The 18,849-nt window shown below is 42.5% G+C and overlaps 1 protein-coding gene across 2 annotated transcripts in view; it reads right to left on the bottom strand.

The window, feature by feature from the left end:
- Positions 1–18,849, bottom strand: part of GIPC2 (GIPC PDZ domain containing family member 2) — an 89,655-nt gene that overhangs the window by 14,325 nt on the left and 56,481 nt on the right. Inside the window, exon 6 of one of the 2 annotated variants that reach the window (XM_020968517.2) lies at positions 9,518–9,855. The exons of the other annotated variant lie outside the window; for it this stretch is intronic. Coding sequence (XP_020824176.1) covers positions 9,701–9,855 — 155 coding nt within the window. The 3' untranslated portion in view covers positions 9,518–9,700. Of the gene's footprint in view, positions 1–9,517; positions 9,856–18,849 lie in introns of those variants that run through there. 2 annotated transcript variants of the gene reach the window in all.

The following is an 18,849-nucleotide window of genomic DNA, read 5'->3' as shown; positions in this document are numbered from 1 at the left end:
GAAGAAGCAGAGCATTCCAGGCAGGGGGACTCACCAGTGCAAAGGAGCAGAAGTGGGAAATCTATCATTAAGTGGGAGGAGTAACAAGTAGACTGGTATATGAAAGAAGACTGGAAAGATAAACAAAGGCAAGGTTGTAAAGAGCTTTAAATGTCCTGGAGTGGTAGAGAATTATAACGAAACATACCTCCTGCCTACTGACAGAGAGGTTGACGACTACAGGGGCAGGCTGTTGTATACATTGTTAGACTTGGTCACTGGATCAGCTGTTTTTGCTTAAAAGTTTTTCCTTATTACAAGGAAAAGTTCACAGCTGGAGGAGGAGGGAACTTTTAGGTCCAGAAATCACTGTAATGGAAGAATAAAAGGCATCATCATTAAAACTATGCTTTAAAAAGGAAGGAACCAGAGCAGGCCTGCTCATGAAGCTATAGAGTGTCTTCAATGATAGAGGTTCACAGTGCTCCCCCAGAAACACACCCCACCTTTATCTGACTCACCAGATGATTTTAGTAAGCTGGGGAGCAGGGAAGGTACAAACGATTATTCTATTGTTTCTCCAGACCTCTTTTTGTGTGTGTGAAATGAGCCTTAGAGACATGCAGGCTTCCTCTGGCTCTTATAAAACAACTGTGAGAAACAAATTCAAATTATGAGAAACAAATTCAAATTATGAGCCCATCGCAAAAGCTCCCAAGATGGCCCCTAGAATGAGAGAAGAACTCTCCTGGGCCAACAATTGGCCTGCCCCCTCCCCCCAATTCCAGAGCAAGGGGAGCCCAGGAGGCACTCAGATGAGTGTTGGGTTTGGCTTTTGCTTTCATCCGTTATGTTCATCCAAAGATCTCTAGAAAAAGACCCTGGTTTACTGCTGCCAACTATTCTCACACCACGTGCGCCCTCACAGGCATTAGTTCCTCCAAAATGATTCCACCTGTGCTTTCCCAGCTGGGCTGTGCCCTGGGAGCAGGAGCTGTGCAAATTACTTCTTTTTCCCTGACCGCTGGTGGAGAAGTAGTCTGTGAGAGTGTGGAGGTGGAGCAAGCGGGCAGTTTCCTTGTGATTACCTCGGCCTTCTGGTTCATAAGAGGTTTTTCACTCACGTTCGTGTGTCTTCTGATTTTACACAGCAAAAGGAAGCCCTCAGATGGGGGCTCACAAGTTCTGGCTTTTTGTGGATGCTGCTCAAAGCCTGCCTTGAGCCTGAGGGAACATTAAGGCCTCCCATTTGAGGGGGTTTGGGCCACACAATGATCACACAGAGTTTGAATGGCTCCCCAGCCACCCCTCTAGTAGGGCTTTCTGGGGCCATGGAGTAGCTGCCAGGAGATGTGGATTTCTGTAGATTCTTTACTAAGCCCACACAATTCTGTAACTGTGATTGTAATCTTTGTGCAACAGCCAGCTGAAGGGCCCTCTCTCATAAAATTTCTCACTACTGGGGGCCCTGCTTTTAGTTGAGAAAAATAATATTTTGGGGGGAGAACAAATAAGGCCTTGGTTTTTTAAATCTATCAACAGGTTATGATTTTTGACCCAAAAAATGTATAAAATGTAGCAAAAGCCCAATTAACTACATAAATTTTGCCTCGCAATGTCGGCTGGACTTTAAGTACTAAACAAACATTTAAATGCTTTAGACTGGGGAGCTGGAGGATGAGGGACCATTTCGTGACTTCACGGACATCGAGAGAAGAAGCTCTCTCCGGGAGTGCAGATCGCACCCGCTCTGCTGTTTGTCTTCTTTGGAAGCTGCTCTGGGCAACCCGTGATGAGGGAAGTTGCCCATCCCTCGCAGCCTGCACCCACACCCAATGACAGGCTTGAACCCAGCCATCCCTGACACTGAGGCTGGCCCACACGGCGCTGCCCCTAAGCTAGTAAACCAAGTCCCAGGGGCGAGCAGACCTGATTTCCAAGTTGAGTTACCAATGGCCACGGAACAGGTGGCCTTAAAACCATCTCTCACATTGGCCTAATACTCATTGATAGCTTTAACCCTAACTCTGCCCATGGCCGTTTACAATGAGACATATTAGTCACTATTTTTCAGACATTCAAACAGCTGTGGGTAAAAGCAGGCTGCAGCAATGTAAAAACCATGGGGAGTATTTGGCCTAAAATCTTCAACAGTTCAGGTGGCCTACACAGCAAAGTTCACACTTCTATAACTGGCGTTCAAGGCCCTCCTGACACTCCACCCCATGATCACCCACCCACTCCTCTGCTTGGGGTGCTTGGCACGTCCTTCCATGTGTTGGAGCCATGTGACCCTAGGCAAGTGTTTACTTATCTCAAAAATGGGGACAATTGGGTCAGGGGATAGAGCACCGGCCTTGGAGTCAGGAGGACCTGAGTTTGAATCTGTCCTCAGACACTTGACAGCTGTGTAACCCTGGACAAGTCATTTAATCCCATTGCCTAGCCAAAAAAAAAATTGGAGATGATCATAGTACAGTTATCCCTTCCACATTGCAGGGGTTAGAGACACTGTTCCCTCTAATCTTTCAGTCTAAGCCACCCCTGCAGCAGACAGAGCCTCCATAGTGGTTCTGGGACACTCCCAGTCCAAGGTTCAAACCTCTCCCACTAAGGAGGGGAAAGAGAGGGAAAAGGAGCTGCCCTCTGCTGGACACATTTTCCTCCTTCCATCTCTTCTGCAACAAAGTTTTCTCCAAAGACAACCTTTCCCTCAGCTCCATTTCAGCATTCTATACCGTTCCTTCCCCTACCCCCTTTCTGGACAGGTCTCTGAAGGCACTGGCATGCTCTTCCAGCTGGGCTGGGGAGGCTGGGCCAGGGAGCTGGATTCCCCGCACCCCCAGGTCTCTTTAGGGAAAGTAGTCTCTGAAAATAATTAACCCTTTTTAGGAGAGAAAAGACAAATTGGCCTCCTGCCCTTGTGCTCTCCAAACACCCTCCACACAGCTAACAGGCAATTCTCATAAAGGACCGGTGGCCTCTTGTCATTCCATCACTGCCTAAATCCAGTGGCTCCCCAGGAGATTCCAGTAACATCAAATCCAACCTCCTCATGGGCACTGAAAGCTCTTTCCAGCCGTGCTCGGGGTTACTCTCTTCAGTCCAGACGCACTGCTCTGTCCACTTTCTGTGCCTCCAGCACGACGCCCCATCTCCGTGTCCTTTCAGGGGCTCTTCCTCCTCAATCTCAACCTTTAGGATTCCCAGTTCCCTTTGAGGTTGAGCTCCAGCATCACTTCCTCAAGCAGCCTTTCCAGGCCCCCTCTCTGGTTACTGTCCATCTGTTCTGTATGTATTTTCTATTTACCTATTTACATGTGTGTCATCTCTCACATTAGAATGTAAGCCCCTTGAGGACAGGGCCTATCTTTGGTTTTCCCTGATATCTCTGGCATTTATCCCTGTGCCTGGCACATAGGTGACACTTCAATAAATGCTTCCTGATTCATTTTTCCAAAAAGTTAAAACTGCCTACAATTCAGGCTCTAACACAGCATTGACTTCCTCTCTCTTCGAGATAACAAAACTAAATTGTCATTTTCTCCCATGAAAATGTTGTTATTTCAAGGAATCACAAAACCCCTGCATGTTTTAAATGCAAGGAATATTTGGAACTTAATGTTGTAAAGTAATTGGCTTTGTGTATAATCAAACATTACTACATTTAAGGCATGTGAAGGTGGACCCCCCCACACAGTGAGGTGTCTACACTAACCAGTCACAAACCATTTAAGCAAATCAATTTCTTCAAATGTCCTTGTTGACCTTTACAAATGATTCTGACTAAAATCTATGTGTAGCATTTAAAAGGAAAATTACTAAGAAAATGATTTTTAAAAAATACTAAACTATACACCTGGTCTCCAGTGTGGCATCTTTGAAGTTCCACTAGTCATATTGTATTAAATATATTGGGGCAGCTAGGTGGCACCACCATGCAGAAAGTCAAGAAAAGTCATCTTCTGGTTTCTGGCACTTACTAGCTATGTGACCCTGGTCAAGTCACTTAGCCTCTGTTTGCCTTAATCCACTGAAAAAGGAAATGGCAAACCACTCCATATCTTTGCCAAGAAAACCCCAAACAGGGTCATGAGGAGTCAAACATGACTGACCAAAAATATTTTAATCATCATTATTCAATTCAGCAATCATTTATTAAGTTATCTGTGGCATACAGGGCACTATGCTTGGCACTGGGAATATAGACCAAAAGGAAGCAGTCCTTGCTCTTAGGAAGCTCCCATTCTGGGGGTGAGGAAAGAAAGATAGAAGCACATTGAAAAAATAAGTAAAGACAGTTTGAGGAGGGAGATAACATGGGGTGGGGGGAGACTGGCTATTACAGGAAACTCTGAAAGATATAAAAGACTTCCCTAATTCCCCAGCTTTTGGAAAGCCAGCTTTTCTTTGGGGCTGTAGTCCTATAGTGTGACAACCAGATAAAGAAGCATTCACACGGAATAGCCCTGGGAGCCCAAAAACTGCCCCCGTTTTCACGTTCGTAGTAATGAAGAGCTGATCATTTCCCAGAATATAGCTTTTGGGTACTTGGGACAAGGATGATGTGTGACATTTTGTCCAGTCCAGGTTCCCAGAAACATTCTGTTAGCATGAGATGGGCAGTAGTTAGGACAGCTCCTTCAGCCTGTGACAAGAGGAGAAGGAAGCTCCATGCTCCAGAGGTTAGAATTCCATAGCCTGTCCCTGTCACCTCCTAATGGCTCTCTTGACCCAGTACCTTCAGCAGACATCAATGTGCTTTTAAGGATAAATGTGGGGTAGAACTGAGAGACACTGCATCATGAGTGTTGAGATCTTTGGGTGACAGGACAAATCCACTTAATAGAGCCATTGTCCTTTAGGAAACTTCTTTTACAAAAGAAATTAATTGGATTTCTTTGTTAGGGTGGAGTAAGTGACTGGTAAAGACCAGAGTGTCTCTCCCCAGACTTGATGAAACCTCCCTCTGGCACTAAAAGGGAAAAAATAGCTTATCCCTGCTGGGCAAACATTTGTTTGTTGCAGTGATGAGGGAAATGTTCCAAGTTGGAGCACTGGGGAGAAATGAGCTCCTCATCTCTCCAGTGTGGTTTGGCTCATTGGGTACATTGCATACTGGCTAAGCCTTCTGTAACTGATTCTGGGAACAGTTTTTACTATAGAATTTGGGTCTTGGAATTGACCACAAACTCAATGATTGACCATTTATAATCATCAGAAATGTAGATGACGTATTCAGGACAACCAAAATTCTTTTGCAAAAGAGATATTCAAGTATGCAGACATTTGACAATAAGAAAATAAACATTACCTAAGCATTCATTTCCCAGAGGAAATCAAATCAAAATACCTCATCCTTGATTAGATTAGAAAACCATCTCCTGATATGACAGCAAACAGAAGGATCCTCCACAAATGTTCAGTGGTGCCAGCAAGATTGTATGCCTTCAAAAGGAGTGAAACTAGCTTGCAGCCCACTAGTCAATACGAGTCAAGCATCAAGCTTTGGCCTTCCATCTTTCTCTTCTGCACAAACAAGTAATCACCCTCTGCATGAAGTCCCCATAAAGGAGGCAGGCATACTGATACACTTGTGGTAGAGCTGCAAACTGATCCAACCATTCTGAAAATAAACTGGAATTGTGTGGGAAAATGCCACTAAGTTGGCTCAGACTCTTTGACCTAGCAATGCCACCACTGGACACATACCTCAGGGAGGACAAAGCAGAAAAGGAAAGGCCCCTGCCACATATAGCAAAGTATTCCTGGCAGTGCTATCTGTGGTAGCAGAGAATTGAAAATAAGATGGGTGTGTGTTGATTAGAGAATGATTAAACATACATATAGATGGAAAAAACCTGTGATGCAATGCCTTCCAAAGAAAAAAGGAATGATGCATGTGTTAAGAGAACTAATCTTTAAACATCCAGATGGAGGGAAAAGAGTCTCTAACTCATCAATAAAAAAAACTGTTGGTAAATAATGGATTGTTACTAGAAGGAGATGTTTTTTGTGCAATAACAAAGGATGACTGAAAGGAATTCAGAGAAATGCAGGAAGATGGGTATGAAGTAACAAAAAGGGGAGTCAGCGGAGCCAGGAAAACAATGTACAAGTGACCACAATGCAAAGGAGAACAACCCCAAAAGGCAGGTGCATTCAGGTTCATTTTCATGACCAATCTTGGGCCCAATTTCGATAAAGAAACAGGTGAACATGATGACAAAATACCAAGGATGCCGACGGCTCTCATCGCTTCGGTCATCAGTCTCGTTTGACTGATTTTCTTTGTTACGAGGGCCAGTTCAGGGTGGAAGTCATGGGGTTGGAAATGTCTATGCGAGTGAAAATGAAAAACATATACAATGTTTTAAAAGAAATTAGTGTTAAACTAGATCACCTCCGAGATCCCTTTGAGCACTAAGATTGAATAACACTTATTCAATTGTTTATCAAAGGCCAAAATAAAATGTTAAGAATCTTGGCTGAGTCTTTTTTAACTTCTGTCAGCACAACAAGGCCTTAAACTCAGGTAATATCCATAAGCAATAATGAAAAGGAATTCACTGGGGGAAAAATTCCTGATTGGAACATGGGCATGAAGACTTAAAACCCAAATTCTGCTCGACAAACATCTTAAGCATGTACTCTACATAAACTTGGTGTTCAACAAAGACCACTCCATCTCCTTTAAAGCTGCCCTCTTCAGGTATCTGCCTCCCTCCTTAACAGTTTGTTTTTGCAGAATGGCCATCTTGGCTTAAAGAAAATGGCAATAACGTGTGTGTTAAGAGTGTTTGCATCTAGGCACCCAAATTGGGATGGGAGGGGGGGAAGTCTCACGTTCATGAATAACAAATAATGGCTTGTAAATGTCTAAATTTATATCTGGTATCAAATGAAATTGCAGAATGCCTTTTAAGAAAGAGCTGGTCATGTTAAAGGAATGGGCATAAATGAGAAAAGTGAGGCTGCCGTAGTGAGAAACTGCTCTCAACTCTTGCTTGAACACTAAGTGGTCCCTGAATTAGCCCATCCCTAAGAATCCTCTGTTTGGCATCTCCATAAGATATATCTCTTATCCACCATGAAGAGGAAGGCTTAAGGCTAATGTGAGTTGGTATTTTGAAAACTCCTATTAAAGGGCTAAGACTTCCAACTAATGGAATTTGGGGTAGCTGCATTCTTGTGAAATTCCCTCTCATGGCAATCAGAAATTCAACATTTTCTAAGCTACTCTGATTATACACCAGGGACTCTTGAACCACCACTTCGATTTGGGTTCAGATGCCATCAAACTTGGCTCGATTCAGATGATTAAGCCCATGTAGGTGCTCATCAAAGGCTGATGTTTCTTTTTTTTTAATATAAATTTATTTATTTTTAGTTTTCAATATTTACTTCCACAAAATTTTGAATTTCAAATTTTTACCCCATCTTGCCCCTCCCCCCCACTCCAAGATGGCATGCATTCTAAATACCCCTTCCCCTAGTCTGCCGTCCCTTCTATCTCTCCCTGCCCCGCTTCTCTTATCCCCTTCCCCTTCTATTTTCCTGTAGGGCAGGATAGATTTCTGTACCTCATTTCCTATATCTCTTATTTCCCAGTTGCAGTGGAAACATTTTTTTTAAACATGTGTTTTTAAAACTTTGAGTTCCAAATTTTCTCCCTTCCTCCCACCCCACCCACCCTCATTGAAAAGGCAAGTAAGTCAATACAGGCCGTACATGTGCAGTTATGTAAAACACTTCCATAGTAGACATGTTGTGACAAACTAACTCTATTTCCCTTAATCCTATCCTGCCTCCCCATTTATTCTATTCTTTCTTTTGACCCTGTCCCTCCTCAGAAGTACTTCCTTCTGATTACCCCTTTCCCAATCTGAAAGGCTGACATTTCTAAGGAAAACAACAGGTCTATGTGGACAATAACACAGCCTGGGAAAGGAGTGGTTCTTGATTTGTTCCTTACAGGTTGTTGTTCCTGAGGATTGTAATAGCAGAGAAGATCTTTCCCCCACAGCTTAGAGAGAACCATCCGTGGACATTATGCTCTGACTTATTAAGTCATCTCTGCCAAAACCATGCATTTGCCTTCTATCTCCCATGTGTGAAATGTCCAGTAAGCTTCACAGGGCAGTCATTTAACCCTAATCTCCTCAACAGCATGAGACTTTGAAACCACTGTGTTAAAGCTTTAGGGTCATTAAGTAACACATTAGATAATGCTCCATTTTCTACCATTTCTTCACTTCCAAAATGATCTGTCTGGAGGCAGTGACTCAGTTCCCTACGGTTAATAAGTTACACCCCATCTCCAAGAACAGAAAAAATGATCTCAAGTGTCACTTGGTTTCGAGTAAATATCTCAAATACAAAGATATTGCAAAGAACATAAACCCACAACTGGAGTGTTTCGAGAAATGTTGTTGCTTAAATGCCCATGGCATAAATGAATATTTCTCCCTACTTGTACTTCTTCTTCTCAGTCCCCCTCCCACACTAATCATGCAGCTCAATAGCCCAGTAGATAGTGCACTGGGCCTGGAGTCAGAAGTTTCAGTTCAGTTGTTTTCCAGCCCAGTCTGACTCTCCATGATCCCATTTGGGGTTTTCTTGGCAAAGATACTGGAGTGGTTTGCCATTTCCTTCTCCTGTTCATTTTACAGGTGAGGAAACTGAGGCAAACTAGTTAAGCAACTTGGCCAGGGTCACACAGCTGGTACACGTCTGAGGCCAGATTTTAACTCAGGAAGATGAGTCTTCCAGACTCCAAGCCCAGGGCTCTATCCACTCAGAAAGACCTCAGCTCAAATCTGATCTCAGACACTACTTCTGCTTGCCTCAGTCTCCTTATCTGTAAAGGAGGGTAATAATAGCACCCACCTCCAGGGTGCTTGTGAGAATTAAATGAGATAATAATCATAAAGCACCTGGCACATAGCAAGCACTATATAAATGTTAGCTATTATTAATCAGCAAATAACAAAAAAAAACCCTACATAAGCGATGTTCACATGATCAATGGATTCAATTGAAATATGCAAGAGCACCTGTGAAGAAGAAAGAGCAGAAAAGGACATTTCTCTGGTTGAGACAGGACAAAAAGGGTCCAGAGAGATGAGCGGCTTTCTTCATATCCCCCAGTAACTCAAAAGCAATGTGCCTGACTCCTGGGAGCCTTTGGGGAGCCTCTTTTATCCCCAGAATATCTCTTAGGTTTACCTAAAAATAGGAAAAGAAGTGATTAGCATGCTAAAAAGAAAAATCCCGAAATTTGAGCCCAAAAATTTCCTTGCACAGTTTAAAATTCTGCATAAGAGTTACATAGCAAGAGTAAAAAGCTGTATGTCCACTGTGGAAAATATGGAAGCCGAGAGTATAGAGTGGGGGAAGCTCGTCCACCCAGAAATGGGCCTCAAACTTACATCCATAAGCACACTGGGCTGACATTTCAATTGATAATGACTACCAGGTGGTATTTAGCAAAAATTTTTAACAAGTACCAGTTATGTAAAAATTACCCAGAAGCCAATACAGTGGGGGTTTTTTTTACTTTTTCATTAGGAATAAATGTCACAAATATATACATCCAATCCAACCAGAGTTCACAATAGCATTAGAAATCTCATTGTACATAGATGTTGTTGATCTCGTTCCAAGAAATGATAGTTGGAGCTTCTACTAATATAAGCTTTCTGAAGAAAAGTATTTGGTCTCACTGTAATCGCCCTTGCTTGGCATCACCAATGGCGCCCCATACATCAAAGACAAATTCATCTGGAAATGCAAAGTCACCAAGGGCCTCGTCCAGTGCTATGGCAAATTCATTTGGATTCAACTTGTCCTTTCCCATTTCAAATATTGTTGTAGCTGCCAAAAAAGGTGGGGGTGGGGGTGGGAGAAGAAAAGAAAAAACATTTTAAAAGCATTCTTTGGAAAAATAAGCATCAAAGGTTTTTAAAAAGATGGTTGTTTGATCAAGGTTACAATAAAACACAGGACTGTTTATTCCAATTATTTTGTTTTCATTATTATTTGGGATTATAGACTGTAAAGAGGACCTAAAGAAAAAAACTTCTTTTCTCCTATGACAAAATCATTTAAGTAAGACAGAAGACATTGTAAATAATATATTAGTTGAAAATAGGCAGCTAGACAGTCTAGTGGATAGCGCTGGGGTTGGAATCAGGATGATTCATCTTGCTGAGTTCAAATCCAGCCTCAGACATATGCTAGCTGTGTGGCCCTGGGCAAGTCACTTAACCCTCTTTGCCTCAGTTTCCTCATCTGTAAAATGAGTTAGAGAAGGAAATGACAAACCACTCCAGTATCTTTGCCAAGAGGGTTCCAAATGGAGCCATGAAGAGTCCGACTTGACTGAAAAACAACTTAATAGCAAAAATAATGAGAATCCTACCCAGGTAACCAGATTCCCTAAAGTTACCCTGCTCTGTCTGCCACAAAACATCTCACCTGAGTCTCTGGTTCTCTCCCTTTGTAACACAGTCAGTTCTGCAAGATTAAGGACCAGTTTAGTAAACACTGGTCCAGAAGCCTGGGCCTAGCTCTGTTTTTATGTTTTAATTGTTTTTAAAAGACTCTGAACTTAATAAACAATAAATAAAATGTGAACTCTCCTTTTATAAGCTTATTTTTACAGGCAACCAACAAGAGAGAGAAACTGATATCCTTACCAATTATGTCAGCAATAAGTATTGCCTTTCTACACTGCATATCAATTTCTATGTCTTCCTGTTTTGGTGACCAACAGTATTGGTTTATAGAATTCATTCAAATATTCTGGCTTCAAATAAAGTGTGCTTCAGTTTTTGTCTGAGTTTTCCATTAAAAAAAAATAACGAGAATCAAGTAGCACAAAAACCCTGTTCCCTCCTAAGCAAATGGGAGAGGTTTCATCCACAGTCAAGGGCCTTGAAGAGTAAAATGCTCAGGGATACTTCTGAGGGAGCAGGAAGGCAAACACAAGGTGACTGAGAATCACTCCCCCTTCTCCTCTCAGAAGGATGTCAGCTGTGGAAAGAGTATTGGAGTTGCAGGGATTTGGGAGATTTCTAGGGACCTGAGAGATTTGGGAGGACACCATGTTCCAATCTCACCTCAAACATTCACATAAGCTGGGTGACCTCACCTCTCAAAGCCTCAGTATATGTTTCTGTAAAAAGGGGTCAACAATATGAGTACCCCCCACTTCTCAAGGTTATTGTATGAGAAGAGCTTTGCAAAGCTTAAAGCAATCTACAAAAATGCTCACTGTGGCTATGTTAGCAGGTTTTGTTGCAAATACTAACTGTGCTTTGGAAGAGTATGGTTGAATCATAAGGAACGCTTTAATGTCATTCAGGAAAGATATGTGTCTCTCCACAGTCAGACTAAGATGAACCGAGAAAAGCTGTTTCCTAGAGGGTATTTCCAAACTGAGTGTTCAGGAGATACAAGGCCAATCTCTTGGGTTACAATTTGTCCACCATTCCCCATAACATGTCCCCTGCCCTCTTCTCATTCTCTAGGTTTTCTCCTTTCCTCAAAGATCTCAGCCACTCTGATGGATTCCACAATTTTCTCTATGGGAATGATGCCCAAATCTCCATCTCTAATCCTCACTTCTTTCCCAGACTCCAGATCTGTATTCCTACATGGATTCTGGACATCTCGGTGGAAGTGTGTTCAAATTGTGCCTCTGACACTTACTGCCCATATCAACACGGGCAGATCATTTGGCCACCTTGGATCCAGTCAAATGAAAGAGTTGGAACAGGTGACCTCTCAGGTGCCTTCTAGCTCATAAGCTATGAGCTGAGATCTCAACCTGGATGTGATCAAGAGCAGCTCAATTCCCATTCAACACAGCAATGTATTTCAAGTCAGAGGTCCTCAGCTCCCTTCCTGTTCCACCACTTACTACCTCTGTGATCCTGAGCAAGTCACTGAATCTCTCTCAGCCTCAGTTTCCCCATCTGTAAAATGAATTGTCAAGATTTAAGAACTCTAATCAGTACAATGGCCAGTCACAGTTCTAAGAAGACTGATGACTAAGCAAGCCACCTCATTACTGACAGAAAAGTGATGGACCCAAGACACAGAATAAAGCATACATTTTTAGTTATGGGCAATGTAAGAATTGATTTTGCTTGACTTTTCATATTTTTTATAAGGGCTTTGTTCTTTTGCATTCCAGTTGTCAGTGGAGTGGAGGAAAAAGAGAGATAAGGGTGAAGTAGAAAATTAAAAAACAAAGAAAAGAGGACTAGCAGAGCATCTTTAAAAAAAAAAATTACACCAAAGAGAAGGAAATGCAAAGGGGACAGCTTTAAAGTGATGTGTCGAATTTGTAACACATTTTTTTAAAAAGCAACTTGTATCCAATGAGACCTGGAGTTTCAGGTCTTTTTTTCTCTTCTATTGCGTTTATGGAAATGCCAGTTTTATGTGATCTTCAAAGGCAGAAGAAAAAATGTAAATAAATAAAACAAATTAGATTTGATGACCTCTAAGGTCTTCAACCCTAGATCGATGACCATGAACATTTATCAAGCTCCATGTGTCCAATGGGAGCTCATCATTTCCCTTCTCTCCCTGCCAAACTAATCCTTGGGGTTTTCCCTTTTACATTTTTGCAGAAACCCCAGCTTGAAACCCTGAGTCATCTTGACTTCTCCCTCTTCTTCACCCCCAACTCCAATCAGTCCCCAAGGCCTTTGGATTCCACCTCCACCATGTTTCTCCCTTCAGCCTCATTGCCAGAGCTCCAATGTAGGCCCTGGTTACCATCTGCCCGTGTGACCTCCCCATTCATCTATTCTTGTACCTGCCATCCTGACAGCTCTGATCCTTTCATTCCCTCACACAAATAAAGCCCATGACATAGCCAATCTGATCCCAACCTACTTGTCTAGCCTTACCTTACCTTGTCTTGTCCCCAAAAACCTGCGGGTAGATAGATGCCAGGGACCCATGAACTTGGACAGGAAAAAAATGCAGCTTTATTTTTATTAACCTCTAACTGAAATTTAACACTGCCTACAATTTTGGATTTTTTTTAATTCTGAAAAGGGGTCTCATAGGTTTCTGGTGAAACCAGAATTACAAAAGGAATCTGTGATACAAACACACCAAAAAAAGGGTTAAAATTCCAAGGGACTCATGATGGAAAGTGCTGTCCACATCCAGAGAAAGGACTCTGGAGTCTGAATGCAGATCAAAGCAGACTATTTGCTATCTTTTTTTGTTTTCTCTTTCTCGTGGTTTTTCCCTTTTATTCTGATTCTTCTTTCACAAAATGACTAATGTGGAAATATGTTTAATATGATTGAACTCGTAGAGCCTATATCAGATTGCATGCCATCTCAGGGAGGGAGGTGGAGTTTAGAACTCAAAATCTTATAAAAGCGAATGTTGGAAACTAAAAATTAATTCATTAATTAATTTTAAAAGGGTTAAAAGGTCCTTTGTTCTGTGTCTACCCTGAGTCACAGCTAAATTGAGGGGAGGATATACCTAGACCTGGAAGAAACTTCAGAGGCTGCCTGGTCCAATCTCTCATTTTACCAATGGGGAAACTGAGGCTGAGAAACATGAAGGGACTTGCCCAAGTGTTCCTAGCTAATAAGTTTCAGACCAAGGACTACTCCCTGTCCCACAATCTCATGCTGAAGGAAGTTACCAAAAGAAACAGAATACATGGTGCATACTACTGACTTAATAGAAAACGACCAACTAGGGGGCACAGTGGATAGAGCACTGGGCCTACAGTCAGGAGGACCCAAGTTTGAATCCACAGATATTTTCTAGCTGTGTGACCCTGGGCAAGTCATTTAACCTCTATCTGCCTCAGTTTCCTTAACCACAAAATGGAGATCATAATAGCACCTAGGGTTGTTGTGAGGATGAAATGAGGTAATAACTGTAAAGTACAGTGCCTGCTACCTAGTAAGTGCTATATAAATGTTGCTGTTACTGTTGTTGTTCAGTCCTTTTTCAGTCATGTCCAACCATTTGGGATTTTCTGGCAAAGATGCCAGATATTTGCCATTTCCTTCTCCAGCTCATTTTACAGATGAGGAAACTGAGGCAAACAGGGTTAAATGACTTATCCAGGGTCACACAGCTAGTGTCTCAGGCTGGATTTGAACTCAGGAAGATGAGTCTTCTTGACCCCAGGCCCAATGCTCTTTGCACTATGGTGCCACCTAGCTGCCCATATAAATGTTAGCTACTTTTATTAACTATTATTAAGTAGACAAATGACGAAGGACATAACCAAAGCAACCTTGGCACAGGAAACGGCACATGTGCACATTTTAAAAATTAAAATCCCTAAGTCAATGGATGAGACCAAAGAAGGACCCAGAATAACTTGACTAATTCTAAAAAAGGAAGCCAGGGTTAGGGTTAATCTAAAAAGACACTGTGGAAGAAATGGGACAGTTACAGAATAACTGTCATGGGGTTCCTGATCAACCTAGAACAAGAGGAAGGAGAACTTCAGCCTAGTCCTTGGCACATCTGCATACTCCAAAAAGGAGACTGGGAAACAATGTTTTTAAAATGTTCATAAATCATAATGGATAATGTGTCATATGATTTCTGGAATGTCCTTTCAAAGTTTCCACTGGAAAATACTGTATGCCAAGGAAAAAGAGGTGAGGTGAGAATTACTAAGCTGTTCAGTCAGGCGGGGAAACAAATGAATCATCTGAACCAGAAAACAAAAAAGACAATTCTTATCTTCCTTATCTTTTCATTCTGCTCAAAATTCATAGAATGACAGTGTTCAGTTAGAAGGGCCCTCAATGGCCACCTCCTCCATTCCTAAAGAAGAATTCTCACTACCTTATGTTCAATAGCCATCCACTCTTTGTTTGCAAACTTCCCATGAAGCAATCTGTGTACCTGCAGGCAAGGCTGCCCATCCCACGGAAGGGGTGGGCCATTATTAGGAGGGCCTTCCCAGCACCTCTTTGCAGCTTCCATCCATTGCTCCTGGGTCAACTCTCTGGGACCGACCAGTCAACCAATCAATTAACCTCCCCACGAGCATTCATGAAGCACCCACTATGCACCAGGAACTGGGCCAATCCCTGGGTATACAAAGAAAAAGTGAAAACAGAACCTATTTTTCAAGCTTGCGTTTTAACAAGAAAGTCTACATGTCCATAAGTAGGCAAATACAAGATACACACAGAGGAAATGCAAGGGAGTCTTAGGGAGGAAGGGATTAGCAACTGGGGGGACCAGGAGAGGCTCTTGAAGAAGATGTCACTTGGAAAAAATAAACTGGAACGTGAGTCATATAGGAAGCCAAGGATTCTAAGAGGTGGGGGTAATGAGGGAAGGCATTCTAGGCAGGTGGGACAGCCAAGGGAAAGGCACAGAGATGAGAGATGGAGCATCAGGAGTGAGTTTATTGGTTTGGGGAGGGAAATGATATGATCAGACCTGGGCTTTAGCAACTTCACTGTAGCAGAATGTGGAAGATGGCTGGGAATGGGGAGAGACTTGAGGCAGGGAAGCTGGTGAGAAGACGATGGAACAGTTCAGGTAATGTGGTAAGGGCTCAAAGGAGGGTGGTAGTGTAAGAATGGAAAGAAAGGAATGCTACCCAAGAGATGTTTGGACAAAGAAGCAACAAATTTTTGGCAACCAATTGAATATATAGGCTGAGTAGGATCAAGAAAGGGCAGCAAAACACTTCCATAGTAGTCATGCTGTGAAAAGCTAACTACATTTCCCTTCATCCTATCCATTTATTCTATTCTGTCTTTTGACCCTGTCCCTCCTCAGAGGCGTTTGCTTCTGATTGTCCCCTCTCCCTATCTGCACTCCCCTCTATCATCCTTCTGCTCTCTTATCCCCTTCCCCCCTATTTTCCTGTAGGGTTAGATAGATTTCCTTACCCAATTTGTGTGTATGATATTCCCTCCTTAACCCAAATCTGATGAGAAAAAGATTCACTCATTTTCTCTCACCTTCCCCCACTTCCTCTCCACTGTAAAAGCCTTTTCTTGTCTGTTTTATGTGAGATAATTTACCCCATTCTACCTTTCCCTTTCACCTTCTCCCAGTATAATCTCTCTTACCCCTTAATTTTATTCTCCAGATATCACTCCTTCATCTTCAACTCACTCTGTGCCCTCTCTCTATCTATCTACACATATAATTTTCCCCTCCAACTCCCCTAATACTGACAAAGGTCTCATGAGTTACAAACATTATCTGTCCAGGCAGGAATGGAAACAACTCAACCTTAATAAGTTCCTTATGATTTCTCTTCCCTGTTTACCTCTTCATGCTTCTCATAAATCTTGTATTTGAAAGCCAAATTTTCTATTCAGTTCTGGTCCTTTTATCAAGAATGCTTGAAAGTCCTCTATTTCACTGAATGTCCATTTTTCCCCTAAAGCATTATACTCATTTTGTTGGGTGGATAGAGCACAGGCCTGGAGTTAGGAGGACCTGAATTCAAATCCACTCTCAGATACTTGCAAGCTATGTGACTCTAGGCAAGTCATTTAACCTTGTTTGCTTCAGTTTGTTCATCTATAAAATGAGCTGGAGAAGGAAATAGCAAACCACTCCAGTATCTTTGCCAAGAAAACCCTGAAAGGGGTCACAAGTTGGACACAAGTGAAAAAAGACCAAATAACCACAACAATGAGGGTAAGAAGTTGTTGAGGAGGATGCTGAAGCTTCCAATCTTGCTGACTGGAAGAATATTGGCACCCTCAATGTAATAAGGAAATTTGAAAGAGAGGTCAGTTTGGAAGAAAAGATAATGAGTTCCCTTTGCAATATTTGTTGAGTTTGGGATGGAACATCCAGTTCACAACCACATGTAGATAGCTGGTGACAAGGGGTCAGAGCTCAGAAGAGAGACTAGAGCTGGGGAAAGAGAACTGGAAATCATCTACATAGAGACAACCACTATGCCCATTGGACCTGATGAGAGCACCAAGTGACAGAGGATGGAGGGAAAAGATCATAGGCAGAATCTTGGGGGAATGACATGAATGTAGACCCAACAAAAGTGACTGAGAGAGAAGGGTCAGATAGGGAGAAAGAGGGTCACCAAAAACAAACAAATAACAAAACACAATAAGCTGACGGAAGCAACCGGGAAAAGAGGAGGGTGCTCAATGTTGTCAAGTGCGAAGAACTAAAAACAAAAAATGGAGGTGGGGCAGCTAGGTGGTGAAGCAGATAGAGCGCTGGGCTTGGAGTCACAAGGACCTGAGTTCAAATCTGGCCTCAGACCCTTGATACTTACTAGCTGTATCACCCTGGACAAGTCATTTAACTCCAATTGCCTCACCAAAAAAAAAAAATCTATGGGGCAGCTAGGCGGTAAAGTGGATAGAACACTGGCCCTGAAGTCAGGAGGACCTGAGTTCAAATCCAGCCTCAGACACTTAACACTCACTAGCTGTGTGACTCTGGGTAAGTCACTTAACCCCAATTACGTCATCAAAAAAAAATATGGAGAAGGACTAGAAAAAGCCATCAGCAATTAAGAAATCATTTTTAATTTTGGAGGGAACAGTGGCAGTTGAAAAATGAAGTTGATAAGAGTGAAAGGAGAGGAAGGGTAGACTACAGGTGTAGACAGCTTTTGTATAAAGCTTGGCTGAGGAAAGAAGAGACAGATAACATCTGTGAAGGAAGGTGGGAATTGTTGAGGATTTTGTTTTGCTATGGGGAGGCTTAGGGATATCTCTAGGCAGCAGGGAAGGGACCAGATGATAGAGAGACATTGAAATACTGAAAGAGTGAGGATGATGGTGGGGGCTATCTTCTAGGGAAGGCAGAAGTTAGTCAATTAACTAGCATTAATAAAGTACCACTATGTGTCAGGTACTGTGCTAAGCACGACAGATACAAAGAAAGGCTTCAAAAATAGTCCCTGTTCTGGAGGAGCTCACAATCTAATGGGAAAGATAATATACATGCAAATATATGTACCATCAAACAGAAATTGGGAGCTAGTCTGCAGGAAAGCGCCAAGATTAATGGGAACTGGGAAAGGCTTCATGCAAGTGAGATTATGGCTAAAATGGGAAGGAAGTTGGGGGAGCCAGGAGGCAGAGATGAGGAGTGAGAGGGGTCTCGGGGTGGTGGACAACCAGTGAAAAGGCACAGAGTCTTGTCTGTGGACCAGCAAGGAGGCCAGTGTCACTGGATGAAAGAATACATGGAGGGGAATAAAGTGTAAGAAGACAGAAAGAGGAAGGGGACTAGTTATGAAGAGCTTCAAGAGTCAAACAGAGGATTTTATATTTTATCCTGGAGATAATGGGGAACCCTTGGTGTTAATTGAACTGGGGTCATCAATCCAACAGACAAGACAAGAACAGATTGGAGTGGGCAGGGATTTGAGGCAGGAAGCCCAACCAGTAGACCAGCACCAGAGTCCAGGTGTGAGCTGAGGAGGGCCTGCACCAGGGGGTGACAGTGTCAGAGAGAAGGGGTGTCCTCTGAGAGATGGTATGAAGGTGAAAATAACAGAATTTGACAACTGAGTGGACATGGGGTCTCTGGGAGGACAATAATAGTGAAGGAAGAGGGGGACAATGATGACATGCCAAATTTAAAAAGTCTATGGACATCCAGTTTGAGATGTCCAATAGGCAGCTGAAGAGAAGAGATTGAAAGTCAAGAGAGAGGTTAGGATGGGATAAGAAGAACTGAGAACCACTGGCACAAAGATGATAGTTGAACCCACAGGGGCTGATGAGATCAGCAAGTGACGTAGTATACAGGGAGAAAAAAGGCCCCCAGAGTTGGATGGAACAACTATGATTGATTAATAGGCATGATCTGGGTGGAGATTCAGCAAAGGAGATTGAGCAG

Source organism: Phascolarctos cinereus, unplaced genomic scaffold (genome assembly GCF_003287225.1).
Source record: "Phascolarctos cinereus isolate Bilbo 61053 unplaced genomic scaffold, phaCin_HiC Scaffold_5;HRSCAF=322, whole genome shotgun sequence".
In the NCBI taxonomy this organism is placed as follows: domain Eukaryota; kingdom Metazoa; phylum Chordata; class Mammalia; order Diprotodontia; family Phascolarctidae; genus Phascolarctos; species Phascolarctos cinereus.
Note: the sequence above shows the minus strand (reverse complement) of the source record. Positions and strands in the feature narration are given on the sequence as shown.